At 40.8% G+C, this 20,372-nt stretch overlaps 5 protein-coding genes across 13 annotated transcripts; 2 read left to right on the top strand and 3 right to left on the bottom strand.

Annotated features, from left to right (window-relative positions):
• The first annotated feature begins 23 nt into the window (after positions 1 to 23).
• LOC129586379 (valacyclovir hydrolase-like) lies at positions 24 to 2,661 on the top strand. Of its 2 annotated transcripts, none has more exons than XM_055479586.1 (6): positions 24 to 427; positions 669 to 832; positions 1,038 to 1,191; positions 1,413 to 1,664; positions 1,729 to 1,839; positions 2,118 to 2,661. In XM_055479586.1, the coding sequence occupies exons 1-5, from the start codon at positions 268 to 270 to the stop codon at positions 1,809 to 1,811; spliced, it is 813 nt and encodes a 270-aa protein (XP_055335561.1). In that variant the 5' UTR covers positions 24 to 267; the 3' UTR covers positions 1,812 to 1,839; positions 2,118 to 2,661. The 2 variants fall into 2 exon arrangements, with proteins under 2 accessions (XP_055335561.1, XP_055335559.1); XM_055479584.1 differs by having other exon boundaries at positions 32 to 427; positions 1,413 to 1,668; positions 2,118 to 2,658.
• Positions 1,704 to 5,732, bottom strand: LOC129586376 (apolipoprotein D-like). 4 transcript variants are annotated; one of them, XM_055479579.1, is made up of 9 exons: positions 5,237 to 5,732; positions 4,016 to 4,723; positions 3,895 to 3,927; positions 3,627 to 3,787; positions 3,367 to 3,455; positions 3,014 to 3,054; positions 2,558 to 2,709; positions 2,420 to 2,481; positions 1,704 to 2,362 (listed from the first exon to the last, which is right to left on the bottom strand). In XM_055479579.1, exons 2-9 carry the CDS (start codon positions 4,133 to 4,135, stop codon positions 1,989 to 1,991), a joined length of 1,032 nt encoding a protein of 343 aa, XP_055335554.1. In that variant the 5' UTR covers positions 4,136 to 4,723; positions 5,237 to 5,732; the 3' UTR covers positions 1,704 to 1,988. The 4 variants fall into 4 exon arrangements, with proteins under 4 accessions (XP_055335554.1, XP_055335555.1, XP_055335553.1 ...); XM_055479580.1 differs by having other exon boundaries at positions 5,265 to 5,732; XM_055479578.1 differs by having other exon boundaries at positions 4,016 to 5,732.
• Positions 5,648 to 11,994, top strand: LOC129586371 (carnitine O-palmitoyltransferase 1, liver isoform-like). Of its 4 annotated transcripts, none has more exons than XM_055479568.1 (22): positions 5,648 to 5,935; positions 6,405 to 6,593; positions 6,679 to 6,863; positions 7,269 to 7,440; positions 7,812 to 7,916; positions 8,107 to 8,244; positions 8,404 to 8,481; positions 8,543 to 8,650; positions 8,716 to 8,800; positions 8,959 to 9,073; positions 9,174 to 9,254; positions 9,677 to 9,752; positions 9,829 to 9,876; positions 9,955 to 10,062; positions 10,141 to 10,166; positions 10,224 to 10,374; positions 10,494 to 10,658; positions 10,724 to 10,858; positions 11,018 to 11,206; positions 11,264 to 11,341; positions 11,415 to 11,507; positions 11,569 to 11,994. In XM_055479568.1, the coding sequence occupies exons 2-22, from the start codon at positions 6,453 to 6,455 to the stop codon at positions 11,662 to 11,664; spliced, it is 2,373 nt and encodes a 790-aa protein (XP_055335543.1). In that variant the 5' UTR covers positions 5,648 to 5,935; positions 6,405 to 6,452; the 3' UTR covers positions 11,665 to 11,994. The 4 variants fall into 4 exon arrangements, with proteins under 4 accessions (XP_055335543.1, XP_055335544.1, XP_055335545.1 ...); XM_055479569.1 differs by lacking the exon at positions 5,648 to 5,935 and adding an exon at positions 5,974 to 6,082; XM_055479570.1 differs by lacking the exon at positions 5,648 to 5,935 and adding an exon at positions 6,089 to 6,270 and having other exon boundaries at positions 6,410 to 6,593.
• A 9-nt stretch (positions 11,995 to 12,003) lies between these two features.
• Positions 12,004 to 15,330, bottom strand: LOC129586378 (uncharacterized). Of its 2 annotated transcripts, none has more exons than XM_055479582.1 (8): positions 14,757 to 15,330; positions 14,121 to 14,264; positions 13,981 to 14,046; positions 13,201 to 13,448; positions 12,967 to 13,080; positions 12,800 to 12,889; positions 12,493 to 12,558; positions 12,004 to 12,391 (listed from the first exon to the last, which is right to left on the bottom strand). In XM_055479582.1, exons 1-8 carry the CDS (start codon positions 14,836 to 14,838, stop codon positions 12,350 to 12,352), a joined length of 852 nt encoding a protein of 283 aa, XP_055335557.1. In that variant the 5' UTR covers positions 14,839 to 15,330; the 3' UTR covers positions 12,004 to 12,349. The 2 variants fall into 2 exon arrangements, with proteins under 2 accessions (XP_055335557.1, XP_055335558.1); XM_055479583.1 differs by having other exon boundaries at positions 12,005 to 12,391; positions 12,988 to 13,080; positions 14,757 to 15,327.
• A 213-nt stretch (positions 15,331 to 15,543) lies between these two features.
• On the bottom strand, positions 15,544 to 20,091 carry LOC129586163 (DNA replication licensing factor mcm5-like). Its single transcript, XM_055479212.1, has 12 exons — positions 19,776 to 20,091; positions 19,452 to 19,578; positions 18,785 to 18,913; positions 18,542 to 18,714; positions 18,042 to 18,200; positions 17,382 to 17,720; positions 17,135 to 17,315; positions 16,740 to 17,057; positions 16,513 to 16,625; positions 16,180 to 16,445; positions 15,930 to 16,057; positions 15,544 to 15,852 (listed from the first exon to the last, which is right to left on the bottom strand). Exons 1-12 carry the CDS (start codon positions 19,922 to 19,924, stop codon positions 15,751 to 15,753), a joined length of 2,184 nt encoding a protein of 727 aa, XP_055335187.1. The 5' UTR covers positions 19,925 to 20,091; the 3' UTR covers positions 15,544 to 15,750.
• Positions 20,092 to 20,372: the final 281 nt, after the last annotated feature.

The raw sequence follows: 20,372 nt of genomic DNA, 5'->3' as shown, positions 1-20,372 counted from the left end.
GAAGCGGAAAACGAGCCACAAAAATACGCTGTTGTCATGAAGCTTAAGTCCCTGTACCGAGGAGCCCTCTAGCCTTACAGTTTACGCAAAACTCACAGCTGATTTGTGGTGGATTGCTAACTCAGAAGTCAGAACGTAGCCTTCAAGGCTGGCGCCTTACCAGATTTGATTACTTATTACTTTTTTTTTATTTCAACAGGCTTTTTTGCTTGTTAAACAGAAAAACGTAAGTTGTTTTTATAGAAAGCGGGCCTGAAAGCCTCGATCATGGACTACTCGTGTTCGAAATCCCTAGCGCTCGAGTCATTGTATTTTGATATCCCAAAGCTACTGGCTGGCCAAGTCCGTTATGTTTTAAAGAAGAGATCGTCAAGCTCCCCGGACAGTGCTGATCAGAATCCAGTCCTGCTGCTGCCTGGAGCACTTGGTAAGCTAAAACTTGGATACTAAGATGAGGAAGGGGCCGAAGGGCCCATGGTCAATCACCCTGTGACTGATAATTAATTTCGAGCCACGTATTTGACAAAAGTAAAAGGTAATAGCAGTTATTGTTAGCGATATTAATCATTTATTTTCGTATAATTTATTAAGCAGCATTAAAGCACCGTTTGTATACTAATAATTGTATGATCCGAAAAAATGAAACTTCACTTGTTCCCACTATATAGACACGTTGGAAATGGCCTTCACGAAACAGTTGACATCTTTTGATCCAGCTTTGACGCTGGTGGCTTGGGATCCACCAGGATATGGGTTATCTGCGAACGTTGCAAAAATCTGGGATGATCAAATGTTTTTGAGAGACGCTGAAATTGCCGCCGATTTGATGAAGGTGAAATTGAATAAAACATTTGCGAATTTGTACAGTGGGCTGTATTATTTCAGTTACTTAAATTTAATTCTTTGATTCTCTTTCTCACTCACAGAGTCGTAAACATTTCCTGATGTCCGCTTTATGCGACAGCTAATTTTTTAGTTACCTTTGTTTGTTTTTACCTTTACGGTTGGTTGAATTGAATGGTTGATTTTCATCGTAGTACCTTGGTTTTACCAAATTTTCGGTAATAGGATGGAGTGATGGAGCTATGACGGCGCTGATCATGGCTGCGAAGCACTCGGAAGTGGTACAGCGTGTGGTTGCAATTGCCGGTAATGCACTCTTGCATTCTTTGGACATCGATATTTATGAAGGTTAGTTGCTAACTTTGCGATAATTGCAGCTAGCGGTCTACTAATTGCGTTTCTCATTTTGTACATTTCGGTACGAAACTCTGTTGCAGAGATTTATAGTACAATACTCGTATTGTTCATAACGCAGTTTAATACGGGAAATATAAGATCGTGCTAGAATTACTAATTTAAGCAGATTTATCAGTCTCGTTAGGTTGAATATGTGCTTGTTGGTTATGTAGGTTGCAGAGAAATCGACAAGTGGGACCCATCCGCAAAGGAACCTTTGTATGTTGTTTATGGGAAGGATAAGGCGAATCAACTTTGGAATTCATGGTGCGATACGATGAAAAATATCTACAGTCAAAAAGGTGGCGACATTTGTGGGTCAGTTTTGGCTGAAGTTGATGCACCGACCCTTGTTATACATGGAAAGCAGGATCCTGTTGTTCCTGTAGATCACGCGCATTATCTTGCCAAAAATTTAAAACACGGCGAGTGAGTGCTATCTTCAATATTGTTGGTCTGTTTCTTATAAGTTTTCTTATTTCTTATTAGCCTGTACATCTTTGCCCATGCAGAACATGATCCGCATGTCAGCCATTCTGAACACTGCAACACTATTATGGCAAGCTTTTTGAAACTACGATGAGAAAAAGAGATTCACAGGTGAGAGCGTTTGCTACGAACTGATGAAACCGTATCCGCTGTGAACATTGACGACTATCACACAGTTTTCAGGATGGTGATGGAACATATCAGCTTTTGTTCCCACTTTTAAAGCAGAACATCCGTTTTCGCTATTCAATTTCTCATTTTTATGGTCGATTAGAATACGAATTTCTTTGAGTTCTCCCAGATCTAAACGGTTTTATTCTTATGGATGTTGCTACTTGAGCGGTGCGGACATTTTTTGATGATCGAAAACCTGACGTTCTTTCTTTTAGATTGGTTAGGAAATTCAGCGGCCCTATTTCCATGTTGCGAGGTTTGGGGAATATGTCGACCATATTGTGGGACTGAGGTGTCTGCCACTGGGAGGGAGGATGCAACGGCATCATGCTGTTTGGTAACGTGGACAGCGAGGAATGTAGCAGTGACCGAACCGCTACGTCGTTACTTTGTGTCCCGCCGTTGCCGAAGAATATGTTGTTGATTTTACTGGTTGTTCCATTGAAATCTTTCCGACCTGCTGGTATATGTTATTTTTATTGAAATTCGTTGTAATTGGTATTTGAGGAATGTTTACCTGGGCATGTTTCTGTGGAGGGACGCATTAAACCGGCAGAGTTGATGCCAAGTCTCGTAAGCCTAAAGTTGCATTCATTTGTCCAGATGTTTAATGTAGTTTTACAGGGCTGTATTTAATTTCCAAAACATCGCATACCATGTTTTTATTCGCTGTAATCGATCAGGGCTGAGCTCCGGAGTCCGACTGAGTACCCAGAGCGACTGAGCATTCATGAAGGAAGCTCCAAAAATATCCATGGAAGTACAGCTCCAGACGACGGCGTACGAAGTGTAATCAGTGTCTAAAATCTGATAAATTCTGGTTTAACGATAATACAAATCACACTGAAATGAGACAAACTTCGTGTCAAAGTTGCTTGTCAATAGTTTTTTTACGTATCGAACATTTTATGAAATCCTTTCATGTATGCATCTGTAATATGTACCACAGCACTTTGCAGTACTGTACTTGAAGTTAATTTGTAATTGTAGCCCAGTATGTTGCTGGTCGTATGTCCGGGGTACATTTTTTAACTTAATTTCGGCCTTTGCTGCCTCTAATAAAAGCATCTACATAGTGGAAGATTCACCGGAAATCGCTGTAAACCCTTACCCAGTAATCTGTATCCATAACAGGAACAAAGCCAGCCGTAACTATAAAGATAGGAGCAAGTTATTATGTATTAAACTGTTCATCATCAAGTTTTGCAGTTTTCCCTATGCAAAAGTAGTCAAAATCATTAATCAGAACAAAACTAACATTGTACTTCTGTATTACTCGTATATAAGGAAAGAAGGAGAGCTTCGGTGGACATATAACACATTCTCAATTTGCACTAAGGTTACGTTGCTGGATAGGATCACACCGTATATATATGCAATTCATTGTCTGTTAAACAGACATTTTGCGCCAGCTGAAATGTTAGGCATATATAATTTCGTATTTTAAAGATTTTAAACTAATACCGTTTGGAAAGCGTATTTTCATTTTCCCGGGATCGTGGATAGGGTCAGGAGCGTAAGCTTCACCCAAAGTAACAACTTCATTTCCATATCTGACAAAATGAGAACAAGAATACGTCACCAACATTTTTAAACACCACTGAAACTGAAGTAATAGATAATTTTATGTATAAACGCTGAACTACTAATGACCAGTTGATAGTTATAATTCCAAAAAAGGAAAAGATTTCGTGTGCGCAAACTATGGACAACGCTACGCTTACATCCAGTTCCAACCGGAATTCCGCACGACTATCATAGGTCGACTTTCTAATCCCGACTGCACCGAAGATACGGAGCTTAGTGAATAATCAGCCGTTATGCAGGTTAATCCGAGTTCGAAAAAATGGAAATAGGCTTCAATCTCAAACCACTTTCCAAGATACTACAATACACGAAACTTCAGGAATCAAAGAATCGCTAAGCATCCGTGGTGTACCATGATACAGGAAATTTGCTTGATTCAATTACGAACGGTAAACGTATACGTACCCGATTAATATCAAAGTCTGCCACTGTATCCACCTGAAATATTTGAATTGAAGAGCAGTTAGATCTGCATACGTTGTTGAGTTACTTATGGTTAGGTCAAATCAAATGTCCGTTTACTCACTGTCGGACAGGAACCCCATGACGGAATCTGGGCGGAAATACGCGCTATCACTGACATTACAAAGGTCACCAAACAGTACCGCGCTAATAAGGTAGGAATTGATGAATTGAATTTCACCATTTTTCTATGCGTGCAGTTTACTATCGCCTAATCTTATAACAAACTCGAGAAATATCAGACGCCTGAAATTGGGCTGCAGCAGATCGAAAGAAAATCATTAGAGCACCGTTACCAGTGACATATAGGAGAACAATGTCTCAATAAAATAAACGCGATTTGATTCACAATCAGAAATGCGGTAGTGGTCATCCTGGAATTTTCGCACACAATATGCAAGCCATCGCATACACGTTCGACTCATGAAAAATGAATTTTCTTTCACTTTCTTCATGTATACGAATCGTTCCTTTGATGCTTTGCTTTGGATACTACTCATACTAGTATATAGTACTCCAATGCACAGCGGCACATGCCGCAGCGAGCAACAGCCTGTCCTGTACGGGTCAAGATGCTCCTGGTGTCAAAGGTGGTGTTCACAATGTCATTGCCGGTGGATAAAGTTCGTTCATTACACATACTTGCATAACTGTTTCCAGTTTGTAAGTTGCTCGCGTTGCTGTGACGGCTTGCTCCTAACTTGCGCGCAAGGAAGCAAGCTATAATCCGATCATCCGGATGAGGGAAATGTATGCGCAGCAGCATGACACCCTTGTATTAACGATAACAATTTAAGCTTGCGGTAAAAAAAGTGCCCAAACAATAAACAAGCCGCAAATGCAGTCATTTGTTCTTACCGGTGCATTAACAATTAAGCAGGATTTTTATACCTCATCTATTCTCATACAAATGCGGTACGTTCTTATACATAATGCACCTACCCTTTTTCTTTTTATGTAACGTCCTTTTGAAAAATTGCCTCTGTGACATTTTTAAATTCTCTATCAACTTCTATTAACTTTAATGAAGACTATAGCTACCCGTAGTAAGGGTAACCATTCTTAGAGTACAGTAACCATTCTTAGAGTACCTTGGGAATTTAAATATGGCAATTTTTCAAAAGTAAGTTAAGCCACAAAAGTGTACGAGTAAGTTACATAAAAAGATAAAAGGGGCTTTGCAATTCGGAAGCAAAAAACTTGCATTAATAACAAACTGAACGACGAAAAACAAAAACTTTCTTTAAATTTGCATTTTTTTATAACCGGGTGTTCAACAATTTACAATATTATTAAGTCCGCTGTCCGCTCACCATTACAGATGAGATAGTACGACGGCAACAGATTTTCTACGTCAGCGGATCAGCATTGAAATTCAACACCGAAACACGGTTTCCATCCTGGGAACGGCACCAGCTTCCGCCCATTTAGAGCAAATGTTGTCTGTAATAATGCGGCCGCCCATTTCTGTTGTTTATCAGCGTTATTAATAATCGTTTAATTTAATTGTTACATATATCGTCATTATCGTGTGCATTTGCGGGCAACAGGCCGCCGGCAGCTGTATAAAAAAAACATTTAAAAAGGGTCGTCTTCTATCAGTTAAGAAATCAGAGCGTATACTCAGACAGCAATGCACACTCTGAAGTTTGACACGACATGCGTAGACGAACAGCACTCATCATCTCCTGAAATTAAAATGATCAAACTCATCAAAGCATTGCAAATAATTTTCTCTAGGGTAGTAAAAAAACGCTATTTGTAAGAAGTGATAATTTGTATTTGTGTTCTACGTTACTACGTACGTAGCGGTCTTTTAAGCTGCCCTGTTTTTCTATGTTCGGAACATACCAAGAACGTGTGTAAGAATCAGCCTTTGGACTCAGGTGCAAAGTACAGTGCTTTTCTGGTGACGAGATGACAGTTATTTCGGACTTTATTGTCGGGCGCTTGTGAGCTTTGGTACTGGCGTCGAATAGTTGAAGTAAGTAAATGGATCACGTAAAATTATCGCCAAGTTCTAATCGCCGAATAGTACGAACTGCACTCTTTTGTGGCTATGTCGAACCGAGTTGCAGCGACCCGTAATGTGGACTATCGGAACCCAAAAGTGGCGATGATAATGTTGAGCGTAGACTGCACCTGGCACAGTATACCAGTGTTTACATCTGGTGTTTGTTTACGTTACTGTACTGCAATTAGACGAAGCTAGTAAACTTAAAGTGTTGTTGTGAGATCTTCTGTGTGAAACGTACTCTTCTGAAAATGACTTGACTGACTAACTTAATATTGTTTGCTTTGGATGCTAGTGGAAAACTGGTGCGATTCCCGAACTCATTGTCAGCAGTGTCTAATATCGTTGCCGTTTCGTCTATCAAAAAATTTAATTGCACTATAATGACACTGTAGGTAAATGTCGGAAACCAGTCACTGTAATTGTTACGTTTTTGCAGAAAAGGCGACTGCTGTAGTGCTTGGCAATCTGTTCTGGACGATAAACGATGGCCGAAGCCCACTTGGCCGTCGCATTCCAGTTCAACGTCACCCATGAAGGGGTTCGGGTGGACTACGATCAAGATCTGGTGCGGGAAATCCTGCATACGTACGGAAGGTCTTGGCGCTACCGTTTGGTCCGATTTCTGGTAAACTGCCTGTTTGATATTCCATGATTGGAGCTTCAGTAAGGATTGTGCTTCACTTTCGGTGACGTTCTGAAATTGATTTCAGAACAACATTAAGAATGTCGTTTTCCCATTTACGCTGTCTTCGGCCACCGCGGTGATTGTTCTGACGTCAGCTCTCGCGGTAACCGATCCGTCAAGCTACCTGCAGCAGCTGGGTTTCGGGAAAGTCAATTTCCATTTTGACCCAACTTTCGGATATGCTCAAAAGCTGGCAACTTTGACACCGTGGTACGTTGACTTGTAACATTTTTGTGTGGCTTCCTTCCGGCTACAAATTTGATTTGTACAGCGGAACAGGTCATTGTTTTTTTGTAAGATATAGGAATTAAAACTTTTTGTAAACCTGCCTTCTTCGGTCGTATCTTAACGTTAAACAATATGAAAATTTCTTAATAACTCCACCCGTGATTGGGAAATACGTAATTTTTTAAGAATGCAAACAAAATACAAACTGTCGTTGAATTTTTAGTATGTGCTAAGTGCTCCGGGGCTTGTGTGTAAAGTTTTGTTAAACTAGTTACTCGAGATGCGAGAATTAAAATTGTGATTGTGATCCGGTCTAAACAGATGTTTTCGTAAAAGAATTCAGTTTGGATTTAGTTACAATGAATTTCCATATTATTATATTTGCAGGAAACTCTTTGGGCCCAGCAAATCTGTAATTATTAGCGCAGTAACCATTTCGACTGCTGAATGGGTTATCATCATTTTTGCTATACGATGGATGACACAACTGTTGTTAAGCTATCGCGGTGCTCTCTTCGAACGGCGCGGACGATATTCCTTAAAGACGAAATTGTGGTTTGTAAGTTATGAGACAACGCCCCTGTCTTCGTTAACGACTGCGAGCATAGACAGGAAATACTTATGGCACATGATATCGTGATTTTCTTTCGTCTCATGACGAGACGCCTAAACAGTAGTATTGCGTGGTCCACAGAACTTATGATGTGTTCTAAATGAACAAAATTGTGAATGAGGTATTGCAGACTTGTGCTATACATAGACGTATGGATTCTGTACCATATAAACGCTGTAAAAGCGGTACGAGTGAAGAGTCTGTACGTACTGTTTGTACGGTACTTGCGATAATTATCATTGTTTCCCAATGTTGTTGACATTAAGTTATTGGCATATCAAGTTAGTACAACTTGTTATTATTGGTGGTTGTTTCAGATCCTGATGAAACTACTGCAAGGGAAGCGGAAACCATTGCTGTACAGTTATCAAGGGATGATGCCCATTTTGCCGCTTCCATCTTTAAAAGAGACGATGACACGGGTATAGGTTTATAGATTTTGCTGAGCTAAATATGTGAATAGCTCGTTTTTCTGTTAGCTGGCCACAGTTTTTTTGGCCATTGAGCTCGTTACGAATTTATTTGAATTTTAATTTTATAGGTGCTATATTTGTCTGAAATCGAGTACAGTAAGTATTTTGAAGTTCGCTGATTCAGGTTTTTTGGTTACAGTATTTGCGATCCGTGCGACCTTTGTTGGACGATGCCAACTATGAACGGATGGAAAAGCTCGCGAAGGAATTCCAGAATGGAGTCGGGCGCAAATTTCAGCGCTATCTGTTTTTGAAGTGGATGGTTTCGACCAATTATGTGAGCGAAGAAATACTTTTAATCACCGCATCACAACTTTTACAGAAATATCAGTGTGTCTATACATCTGTTGTGAGAGTTTGTGTATAATTACGGAAACCAGAGAGTTCATAAAATGCGATGATTTGGATTTCAGAAGTTGAACATGTTTGATTGTAGGTCTCCGACTGGTGGGAACAATATGTGTACCTGCGAAATCGATCGGCGTTAATGATCAACAGCAATTTCTACGCAATGGTAGATCGTGATTATATGGGTTATCATGACGCCTGTGAAAATGCTGTTTGTTAAAATTCAGGATTCTCTGCACATGCCCCCAACTACCAGGCAAGCTTCCAGGGCTGCAAACCTAATTTACAACTTCTTGACATTCAGGAGAATGCTTGTAAAGCAGGATGTCAATCCGGTATTTAAAATGTGTTCTGAGAAGGTTTGTGTGACCTTCTGGTGATCGTTTCCGTGGTTATTTAGCTACTGCTTGATGGAACGATTCCGTTGTGCTCCTGGCAGTACATGAGATCTTTCGACACTTGCCGTATTCCAGGAGTGGAAACTGGTAAAGTGGAAATTTAATAGCGATGAGATGTTGTAACCCTTTTAGGTTGCATAGATATACGAATTTAGTATGATTTTCATCGCTACTTCGGTTAAAAGCGTTTGCTTTTAGAGTATCTAACAATTTCTGTTGAAATTAATCAATTGATTTCTGTTTAGATAAGGTTGACCACTATTACAACAGTACCCACGTTGTCGTGCTGCACAAAGGTCGTTTCTTTAAAGTATACACTCATGGAAAAGGAAGGTTGCTCAATCCGAAAGAGTTGGAAATGTAAGATTGTGCACTTAGTGGTTTGTAATCTTATAAAGTGATATGTTATAATTAATCAAATTATGCGTTGGTCGGCCGACATATCCCTTTCGTTTTGTAGGCAAATCGAACGTGTAATCCATGATACATCTCCTGCACAACCTGGAGAACAACTATTGTGTGCGATGACCGCGGTTGACAGGTATGCTATTTCCGGTTCCCCTTAAGCGTTTATGTGTTTCCGTTTCTCTTGGCTGTGATTATGACGATTGTATTCACATTTTCATATCAAGTTAATTTGTTAATGTGTTTGGCACTACCCTTCACTGAATAAAAAAATTTGGAAAACTTAAAGTTTCGTTTTCTAAAAAGTGGTACATGAGGTGTACGTTCACGAGCTTCTCTGTCGCTGTTTTGTTATTATCAAATTAGTACTAGCCCTTTTTGGTGAAATTGCTGTTTGTATGGTTTTTACGCATGGTAATTTCGTTGTTAATGAGAAAGTTAAGTCTTTAATTGAGTTTTATGGAAATCAAAACGTATGCAGTTTGTTTCTTCGAATTTGTTACTGTTACTTTGATATGGTGTGGTTGATTCTTGCGAATTCTGGATCGCTGTTTGTAGAGCGCCTTGGGCGCAGAATCGTCGCGCATTTTTTAATCGTGGCGTAAACCGAGTGTCGTTGGAAACGATCGAAAGAGTAAGTAATTCTGCGGCGTTCGATGTAACCATTTGTGCACTACCCCCGAGAGTGAAACAATCGTGCTCGTTTTTAGGCGGCATTCTTTGTGGCATTGGACGACGAAGAGCACCACTACGACAAGGTGCTCTTTATACCTTTAGAAGGAGCGCCCCAGAAATAGCTACTTGTGATGCTGAATGTTATTTTTGGCTCGTTTTAGATTGATCCATCCCACTTAGATGCGTACTGTAAGTGGCTTTTGCACGGCAACGGGCACAATCGATGGTACGATAAGTCCTTCAACCTGATTGTTATGAAGAACGCCAAAGTAAGTGACGACAGTCCTGAAACCTTTATTTGTGCCGTATTCATTAAACGTTGATGAAATTTGTTGATAAATTTCTAGGCCGGTCTGAACGTGGAACACTCTTGGTAATTTCGCATTTCAGTACCGTAATATTTCTTCCTGTATCCTTGACCCTTTTTCAGGGCGGATGCGCCAGTTATTGGGCATGCTTGGGAATGGGTTATCACGGAAGATCTGGTCTTCCTGGGTTATACTGCAGATGGGCATTGTAAAGGTTCCGTGGAGGTTTTTCCAACGCCACCACAGCGCTTGAGATTTGAGTTGCCAGATGAAGTAAGTCTTGACCCTTAAGTTTGTTGCTGGCATACTTATTAAAAGAAACAAAAACATTTACGGATCACTGCCATCTGACAATGACATCTTGTGAGCTTACTTGTTAATCGATTATTTAGTGTTTGAAGTTTATCGAAGACAGCGCTTTAACTGCTAAGCTTGCGTGCGATGACGTGGATTTGAGGATCTTGACATTCAATGAATTCGGCAAAGGATTTGTTAAAGGGTGCAAAGTGAGTCCGGATGCATTCGTACAAATGGCACTGCAACTGGCATATTATCGGGTAAGTTTTTGTTTTGTTAAGAAACATGTTAACAGAAATAAATATGTTCCTGATATTACTGAAAGGATGCGGGGAAGTTCAATCTAACCTATGAAGCTTCCATGACTCGTCTATTCCGTGAAGGCCGGACGGAGACCGTGCGTCCATGTACTGTGGAGTCGTGTGCCTTTGTGCGCGCCATGTTGGACGAAAAGGCCACTGTAAGCTGAACGTAGACTGAACTCTTAGCAGGGGGTTTAGTAAGGGCGTGTGTATGGGTCCTTTTCTATTTTACAGCATTGTGCATAAAAAAATAAAGATTGACTTAAAACTGCAATTATTGAATTAGTAAAAATTATCCTGATTCCATTGCGGCATAGAATTTCGAGCGCCAAAGGCTGCTGCGTACTGCTTGTGACGTGCATCAGCAAGGCTACCTGAATGCTATGTGTGGACGGGGCATTGATCGTCATCTGTTTTGTTTGTACGTGGTGTCTAAATATCTGGATATCGACACGCCATTCTTGAAAGAAATCCTGAGCGAACCGTGGCGCTTATCAACTAGCCAGGTACACCCTTAACTGGACGGCCTCGTACTTCATGGCCCCCAAATATTATATTTTCAGACGCCTCAAACTCAAACCGGTAGAGTAGACGTAAACAAATATCCGGATCAGGTGTCACCTGGCGGTGGATTTGGTCCGGTACGACTTCGTCTGTTTTTTCGTCCTTGTTGATCAAGTTACCAATGCTATTCCTATCGTACTTTCGCTCTAGGTTGCCGATGATGGATATGGCGTGTCGTATATTATTTCTGGAGAAAATTGTATTTTCTTCCACATTTCTTCTAAGGCATCTTCACCTAAAACAGTAAGTCGTTCTTTGCTTCTTGGTTTGTGGAATAGTTTGTAATAAAGGAAATGTACTGCAGGATTCCGACCGTTTCCGGGGAAGAATCCGACAAGCTATGTTGGACATGAGATCCATCTTCGACACGCCGACTATTGTTAGCGATGCCGGAAAATGAGTCTGATGCTGACTGCAAGTGTGTTGGTTTCGGCAAAACGAATAGCTGTATTAATTTTGTTTGTTTCTTTGTTATTATTTATTTTAATGAGTTTGAATTTCAGTTAACACCAGTACGTTTGTGGTAGCGGTTATTGATGTGCATTGCACATAATGAGGTTCATCTGTTCATAATGATGATTGGCGTACTTTTTGTGAATGGTGCTGCTTTTAGAAGCCTTCACGATAATTTTCGTTTCATTTTACTCTTCGCGGAAATTCAAAGACGGTGTTGATTACTCTTGATTTTGATTACTCTTGGTTAATAATCAGATCGGCATGACAGACAGAAGTTTTTTCCACTTCGCTCTTACAACTTTCGCTATGGCGTTCGGTTTATTGGGCATACAAAATAGGTACACGTTTTCTGTCAAAAATTAACTTTACCAGTGAGTGTACGTCAAAAACTTGAAGTCGGCGGTTAGAAAGTAAGGTAAATATGTAAGAGGTGTTTATAAAGTGGACATAAATGTAAGAAGCTGAATTAGGCTTTACTAAGCGGGGTCGCGAAACGCAACGATGCGATATTCGAAAACTATTAGACAAAAATTAATAGTGGTTATTGTAACAGCTGGTTTGACATATTATTGAAAAACACAAGGAAATAGTACATTATTAACTCATAGCTTAATCATCGCCAAGGGCTATCAGAACTTCTTGCGTACACCGCAATTACAGCTGACAGCAACCTGGAACAAGAAAACTTTTTTTTATGGTGAGCATAATTAAGTAAAGGTTTCGTGAATTCGGGATATGCACTGCAGATTTGCAATTATTCTTATTATCCCACCTGGATCCAGTTCCAATCGAACAACTCAGTCGGCTTCTTTCGAACGAGCGCCATAACATAACCCTTCTATACAAAGACCAGCGTAAGCGATCCATGCATGGATAAGGGTTTATTACTCATGATACACTTTTAATTTGAAAAGCACTATCTTAATTGATATCGCGCTAATTCCATGTTAAAATAAGTTGTTTTCTAATTGACATCAGGCTCAATTTCAACCAACTCAAGCTGCCTTTTCTTACGTGAGTTGTAGATCAGGTCAATACGTGACCTTAAGCGGATTACGGGATTTTGTGAACAACCTTACTCGTGTAACGCATCGACTCGTGTAAAAACTTGATGATCCGACGCAGGGCTCATTTTCTACACCGTTTATACACCGTGTCGTATAGAAGTACTACAAAATAAAAAACTTCATTTCAGACGTTTCTCTACGTGCCATTAGATCGCTGCATATGATAAACAGTCCTTTACCTGGCGATCCGGTCGACCTACCTGAGCTCCGAGCTGAGATTCTTCATCGCTTCCTGGATCCCCTTGGGGCTGGAACACTTCCACTTCCTCATCGTGAATATCGCGACTTTTGTTCTAAAATGCGAAAAAAATTGCCCAGTTAGCCATGTTATGGCAAGTAAGTAAAACGAAATTGACATAAAAGAGCCTGAAGTCACTTAAGACATAAGAAAGGTCAGGGCTGAATATACACACCAATGAAAGCCACTCGGTTACGGAAGGGCAAGCTTCCGTAAGCGGCAGCTCAAGTTTGCGCTTCCGGATTATACGCGCGAAATCGTCGGAATTGTTATCGGTTATTGCTGCATCACTCCTGACGCCGGCGACGGATACTTCCGGTGGGAGCTCCAATGGACGGCCAACGGATAATCGACTATCCATTAGTGCCGGATGGTCTTTCAAGTGGTTGTACAAACCCCGTAATCGGTGGAGTAGGAATTCGGCTAAATACGGAACTTGTTATGCTAAAGTAATCAGTACTAAATCGGGATTATACCAGCTATTCTATATTTGGGGTTTGTACGTCAAGAGCAGGGTGGATTTCACTGCTCCCAGTACTAATCTTGGAATCCAAAATTGTCAATAACAGTCTGTTCATTTGTCGTCTCGGTGGAAACAGAATTACTATTGACCGTTTATACCACAGACTGTTCACAGTCAAAAAATGTAAAAATTTAGGTTTCAAAGATGATACTCGTACCCTGACTATGTCCGAACGGTCATAATAAAAACGGTCACTACGAGCAGTATATAAATATTCAAGCTAATATTATCCCACTTGATTACTACCTAGCTGTACTATCTAATTAATATTCCTCGGTCTTACTGGGTTGTAAGAAAGTATAGCTTAAATTCTTAGTAATCAAAATTCGAAGGCTATTCTAGTTCATGCTTTCCGAATTCTGGCGAATATAAATTCAAGATGACGGACAAAGCCATAGATTGTAACTATGCTGCATAAGAAGGTGGACTTACATTGTTTTGGATTCATACCGATTTCCGGATCGCTCCGCATTTCCTCTGATAGTTTGGTTATAAAAGCTAAAAGTCAAACATCGTCCAATAGCTTTCGTGGGTTACACTCAGCCGTGTACCAGCAATTGCTTGCTAATTACCATGTAGTAATAATTTCAAACGACCGTCTTGAAAAGCGGAAGGAGGCATCCGATTATTATTATTGGGCCGACCATTTCCAGATAGGTCACTTATGAATTGTCCGTCGGCATCCTTTGTCGGTATGTTGATACTTGTGGCATAAACTGTTACAAAGAAACAAATAGTATAGCGAGTACGCTCTGACATATGCATGATGCATCCTCAAAAGCTACGAGTATAGAAAATTGTTGTGTTTAGCAGACACAACAATTTTCTAAACTCTTAGACATGGTTCCAGAAACGAGTCATTTGTAATTATAATCATTGAAAACGTTGAGAACGATAGCAGCGGCCCGCGGGGAAGGCACCTTATCTGCTGCATTAAAAAGTAGAAAATCAGCCACTGTCACCTTTTCGATTAATAATTAAACGCTAATATGTATTTTGTACATAATGAATGTTATACCAGCTATACACAACAAGATACCCCGACCACCACTCATTGTTTATAAGCACGTATTAAAGATTCTTTCGGTACAATTATCCTTGATACAAAATACGGTATTTTTAATACTTTCCCATACTAAAATAAGAGGTGCTCGTATTCTTTGTTAATGTGAGGTTAAAATGAAATAACACAATGGCGCTTTGCTTACCCTGATGGAAGAAAATCAGGAAGGTCACGAGAAATTGTTTACATGATGCGCAGATCACAAGAAGTTGCAGGCACAACGCCATAATGGAAACTAACAAATGCCAAAAGAAGTGGAATAACTGTCACCATCTAATGCCGCGCCATTATGAAAATACTCAGATAAATACCGCGTGCAATTCATGTCATTTTTGTTGAACGGGCAGCATTAAATAAATGGTATTTTGCATAATACAGCACTGGGCACGAAAAAACCAATGTGCCATCCAGTGCGGCACCGCTGGATAAAATGGTGCCAAAACATGTTAGTTTCCGACGTTTTACGGGTGCCACAAAGAGTATAATCTACATGGCTTAACTGTCTTCAGTGTCTTGGTTAGCCGATATTTATGGTCATCAAACCAAATTGATAAGTGATATATCAACTATGGAAGTTATGAGCCAGCAAAGGTCTCCCGCTGAGCCGTAACGCTAAATACGCATGTATCCCAAATGTCAACGCGACCCATTCAGATAAGCATTTGCGATGGTGAAACGGGTTAACCATCTAGCAGGATCCGTTTGACAAGCGCATTCAGCCTGATAAAATAGGGTACTTTTCATTCTGCACCAAGTGTGTTTAAGACGTCTTTTCCTAACTCCCATTGACGTCCGCCCGTGGTAACACCATTTATGAATCGCTAATTCCCCTTTCAATATTTCTTGATTTCTCATCGCAACACTTGACCAACTACGTCAGCATTTCAATTTTCTGACGGTGAACTTATTAATTTTCATTTAATTTCCCCTGGTCTGCCTTTACATAGCCAAACTCGTGTCGTGCATACTAATAAACCCACCATGCCATCAAAGACGTATATCCAAATGTAAAAAAAATGCAAAACAGTAAACGCAACATTGCATGATGGTCAATGAAAAGCATTCAACGATGAAAACACCAGCTTGTATAAAAAATTAAAAAAACAATATTTTGACGATATGTAAAAAGACATCGGTTGCTATTTTACGCGATACAGCATTTTTCGCTGCATCCGATGCTGTACTTCGCCCCTCCTAACCAAAGCGCTAATAACTTTGGAAATGGCATTATCCGGATATTTCTATAAAACCCCAAATAAATGAAGTTCCACAAATAAGCGCAACTCCACTTTGGGATGAAATAATTTTCTAGCTTTACCTGTCGAGAAAATTCCTGCATAATATTATGAACGGAGACCTGGGAGCCGATGGCGAAACGTCTTTTGATCTGAGCTTCGATACGGGATAGTAACTGCTGTTCATCATGAGTGGTAAACTCGTCGGCTCCTGAAAATTAACAGTTTAACAATCGGACTATCTGAGACATGATCTCAGTTTATCAAATAACGTTTTTAAAACACTTCAAGTTGTGCCGGTGAGCCGAAAAATCGTTCAGAATCGATTATAACCTGACAACGATCCCGAGGCAGCTGCATCCAGCGTAGATACTTGGAACAGTCGTAGAGCTTCATCGACGTGCTGAATACCGGCAAAAGGTATCAGCTGCATCTTTGCCAAAGCTTCCGAAATTCTTACAACCGCCTCCAGTTGGCGAATTGTGATGGGAATTGCCGGTGGTTTGTCTCCCTCCTGTTCACGGATACCGCTGCGCATAAGCACATAGCGATGTTTAAGTTTCTCAGCCGCAGCATCAGATAATCTCGGACCACATTTACTACAAAAAATATTAATTTCTTAACCAGCGAAATGGAACCAGGAATTTGTAAAAATCAAGGACATACTCGCGACAATACAGGATATACTTTCGCAAAAAATTAAGCGTCAGCTCTCCCTCTTGTTCCTCACTGATAAGTTCGGCGTTCATGTGGACGCCAATGACATGCTTTGCCAAAATCTGCAAAAGAAAACTCCGATCTACTGGCAATCATCATCAAAATTCTCCCCCACTGTTCTGTACCACCATTCAGCATTGTATACAATATAGCAGTTGTAAAGGTAGAAAACTTACGCGGTCCCTGGCCATATCGTGAATATCTTTAACAATGAAAATCATATCGAAGCGGGACAGGATAGTGGGCATAAACTCCATGTTCATGTCCCCGCGCGTGTCGTCCCATCGGCCAAAAACGCTGTTAGCCGCTGCCAAAACCGAGCAACGAGAGTTTAGCGTGGTGGTTATTCCCGCTTTGGCAATTGAGATGGTTTGCTGTTCCATGGCTTCATGGATGGCCACGCGATCATCCTCGCGCATTTTATCGAACTCATCAATACACACAACGCCACCGTCCGCCAACACCATCGCGCCACCCTCAATCGCAAAATTCCGCTATAAATTAATCAGTGCAGTGATGAAGTTTTCGTATGCGACATCAGTTAATCAATTATCAAATTAATTATGAATACCGAAACTGGATCCTGGACAACTGCAGCAGTTAACCCTGCGGCACTGCTGCCTTTGCCGGAAGTATACACTCCAATCGGAGCCACACGTTCCACAAACTTGAGCAACTGGCTTTTAGCTGTTCCAGGGTCACCCAAGAGCAAAATATTGATATCCCCCCGGCGAGCTAACCCGTCCGGTAACCTGACCAACCAAAACTGAAAGGCATTAACATGTTGCACGTTGAAAAATACTGTTGTAACTACATACCGCTTCCGACTGCCTCCAAAGAGCAAACACGCAATGGCTTTCTTAATGTCGCTGTAGCCAAAAATGGATGGAGCAATACTTTTGGCTATCTTTTCATACACATTCGGATCGGCAGAAAGCCGGCGAAAGCTTTCCTCTTCCTCTTCTGTGAACATGTGCCCAACGAGAGTCCCTGCTCGGCCACTACCCTCCCGATCCACCTCCATGGCGATCACACGCAGATACGGAATGCGAATTCCAGCCCCGCTTTTATCCTTTTGTTTACTGCCAACACTGCGAACTGAGTAGACTCCATGTACGGTTACGCGATTCCCAGGGACGGCTTGATCGATAAGGTTCCTGCATGGCAACACCGAAAACGATTTCCAATTAGAGTAATTATAGTCAGCATGCGGATATCACGGTGTCTACATGACCAGTTAGAACTAATATCTTTTAGTGCAAAAGTGAAGAGATTCAAATTCGACCGTCACGAAATGCAATTTTTTGAGATCTGCCTTCAGAGCCGTCCTGAGTTTGCGCTTTTTGTTTTCGGTTTCATATACAACTGTACAACAATATTCGCACGAAAAAAAGAAAGCCAAAATTCACTAAGGATACAGTAACAACTTAAACAATTCCACGAAGAACATAAACAGATTACTACGGTAAACTGCTTACCGATCGCAGTATAACTGGATGTGCCGGGGCAACTCGCCAACAGGAACATCATCAGGCGCTTCTTGCAGTTTCAATGTCTGGAAATCTAGACTTAAACAGCTCTCTGGAAGAATAACAAAAGGATCCATAGGACACTTTTGTCCCATGCGGATATTGGGGCTGTAAGGTACAGAACAGAATTAATCACTTAATATTACTTCAATGACGATGCATATCAGAAATCTGGAGCAGCTACTCTGTACACGGCAAAATAAACGAAACACAAAAACAGCTGTACAAATTTGTGAGACTGTTGCTCTGCTCTTCATGAGCTTCTTCCAAACACTGAAGTTGAAAACAAGCATATCTATCTATCTTTCTGTTAATCTAATTAGTAATAATTGTGTTCCAGAAGGATTCGCCGGCCTTTGAACAAAACCAAAAAAGCAGCCAAATCATTTCAAAAAACAAAATGCTGAATCCGTTTAAAAATGAACAGTAGCTGTAAACTTGTAACTTACTTATCGCAGCTCCGGGGCATCGCGATGCCTTCAAAGCCTGGTTTTAGCTTCAGATCCTTTTTTTGGTATCCACAGCCAGTGCACTCAAGCGTAACCGATGTTGGTCTAACTCGAATTCCGGAAGCCGATATAATGATACCATGCACTTTAACGAACTGGGTTATATAGGAGCTCTGGAAGAATACAACTTGCCTCTTATTTCACGAAATTTCTAACTCAGTTTCAGGGCAGTAAGTTAGTAACCTTAACGTCACGCAGTTTGATCGGCTTGGCAGAACTGTAGAGCATGATCTGAATTTCTTCCATCTGTTCTTCTCCAGCTGGTCGTGGGCGGGTGATTTCATCCGCTACATCTTTCGCTGCTTCTTCGAACTGATAACAACAGAGCACGTTTTATAACTTTTTTCTGATAATTTCTTGAAAGCTGAAGTTCTGTACACGAAGTGTGAGAAATATTTACAGCCTGTTCTGAAAGTTAGCGTAGCAAAACAGAGGAGACAGGCAAATTGTAAGATAGCAACTATGCAGTCAGATGACGTTTCGTGGAAGTTGAATGATGGAACACACCACACTCTTTAAAATGCATTTTGGTTAATATTTTTCACTTTATTATTAGATAAAATATTTTTTTAACAACTAGAACTGCTGTTGCAATTTTCCCATAGACAACACGCAGTGCGCAACCGCCCAGGATTCGCAAAAACCTACGAAGCTCTTTTCGTTGGCGCCAAAGTGTTGCGTTTAATTTATTTAAAGTTTAAATATTAAGAAAACCTACTCGTAGTGCACATTTCAAATTGTTTCCTGTCATCTTGCTGATTGTAAGATTAATCGTAACTTCAAGTATCCAGTCGTATGTCACATGCACAATTTCAGTAGGTACCGTACTTATCATTCCGGCCTGTTTTACCTTAGGCAGATAATCGGCAGGGAATTTTGTCAGTTTTTCGGAAAGGCCTTCGTCATACTGGAACAGGTGGCTCATATCAACATCCAGATAGTACTGTCCCAAAATGTACCGTCGCCGAAGCTCATCCCTGAAGAGCACAGTATGCCAAGTAAGTCACCGTAACTGTATTCGGTTTAACGATGTGAACGATGCCTTAAGCCCGTAATAACCCCATCGACCATCGTGCAAACATGCTAGAAAAACTGCAGTTTCACCGTTACAGAAACACCTATTTGCCGTCAAACAAAAAGTTCTTCCAAGTTCCAACTTGTTCGTACGATTCACCTGTATTTGTAGACGAAGTTTCCCTCGTGGAATGTGCAAAGAAATTCTTTGAACCTTTGAACAGCTCGCAGCAGACTATTAGGATCTCCATCGTCCATCATATCGGGAGCTTCTCCCATGAACACACTGTTGCCATCTAGTCCGGACATCTTTCTTAGCGAGCGGAATGGTCCTCTAAAATGTACAGGTCGGATAATTTAATGTCAAACAAAGGTTCGCAAACCGTATAGTAGAACAGCAAAAACGATTGAAATAGAGGCATACACTCAATTTAAATTTTAACAGGCCGTTTTCGACCACGTTTAGTTCGCTCGAAAATAATCGGGTTATTTGCACAATTTTGAACAAAGCGGACTACGGTACGGTTACGAAACATACGGTACAGGCCACGGCTACCGTAGGCACACTGCACGTATCATTTTCCACATTCCACATTGATGGTTGCTCATTCAAACCGCAGCGTCTACGCAGACAGATGAGCGGTTACCATTGGAACCCGCTTTTTTTGTACGCAGTCTACATGTGTAGCTGATAACACCTTATACGTAAACACGTACGGTATGGATACAACCAGACGGATCGCCGGCGTGACAGTAA

This window comes from Paramacrobiotus metropolitanus, unplaced genomic scaffold, assembly GCF_019649055.1.
Source record: "Paramacrobiotus metropolitanus isolate TYO unplaced genomic scaffold, Prichtersi_v1.0 Parri_scaffold0000020, whole genome shotgun sequence".
Classification (NCBI taxonomy): Eukaryota; Metazoa; Tardigrada; class Eutardigrada; order Parachela; family Macrobiotidae; genus Paramacrobiotus; species Paramacrobiotus metropolitanus.
Note: the sequence above shows the minus strand (reverse complement) of the source record. Positions and strands in the feature narration are given on the sequence as shown.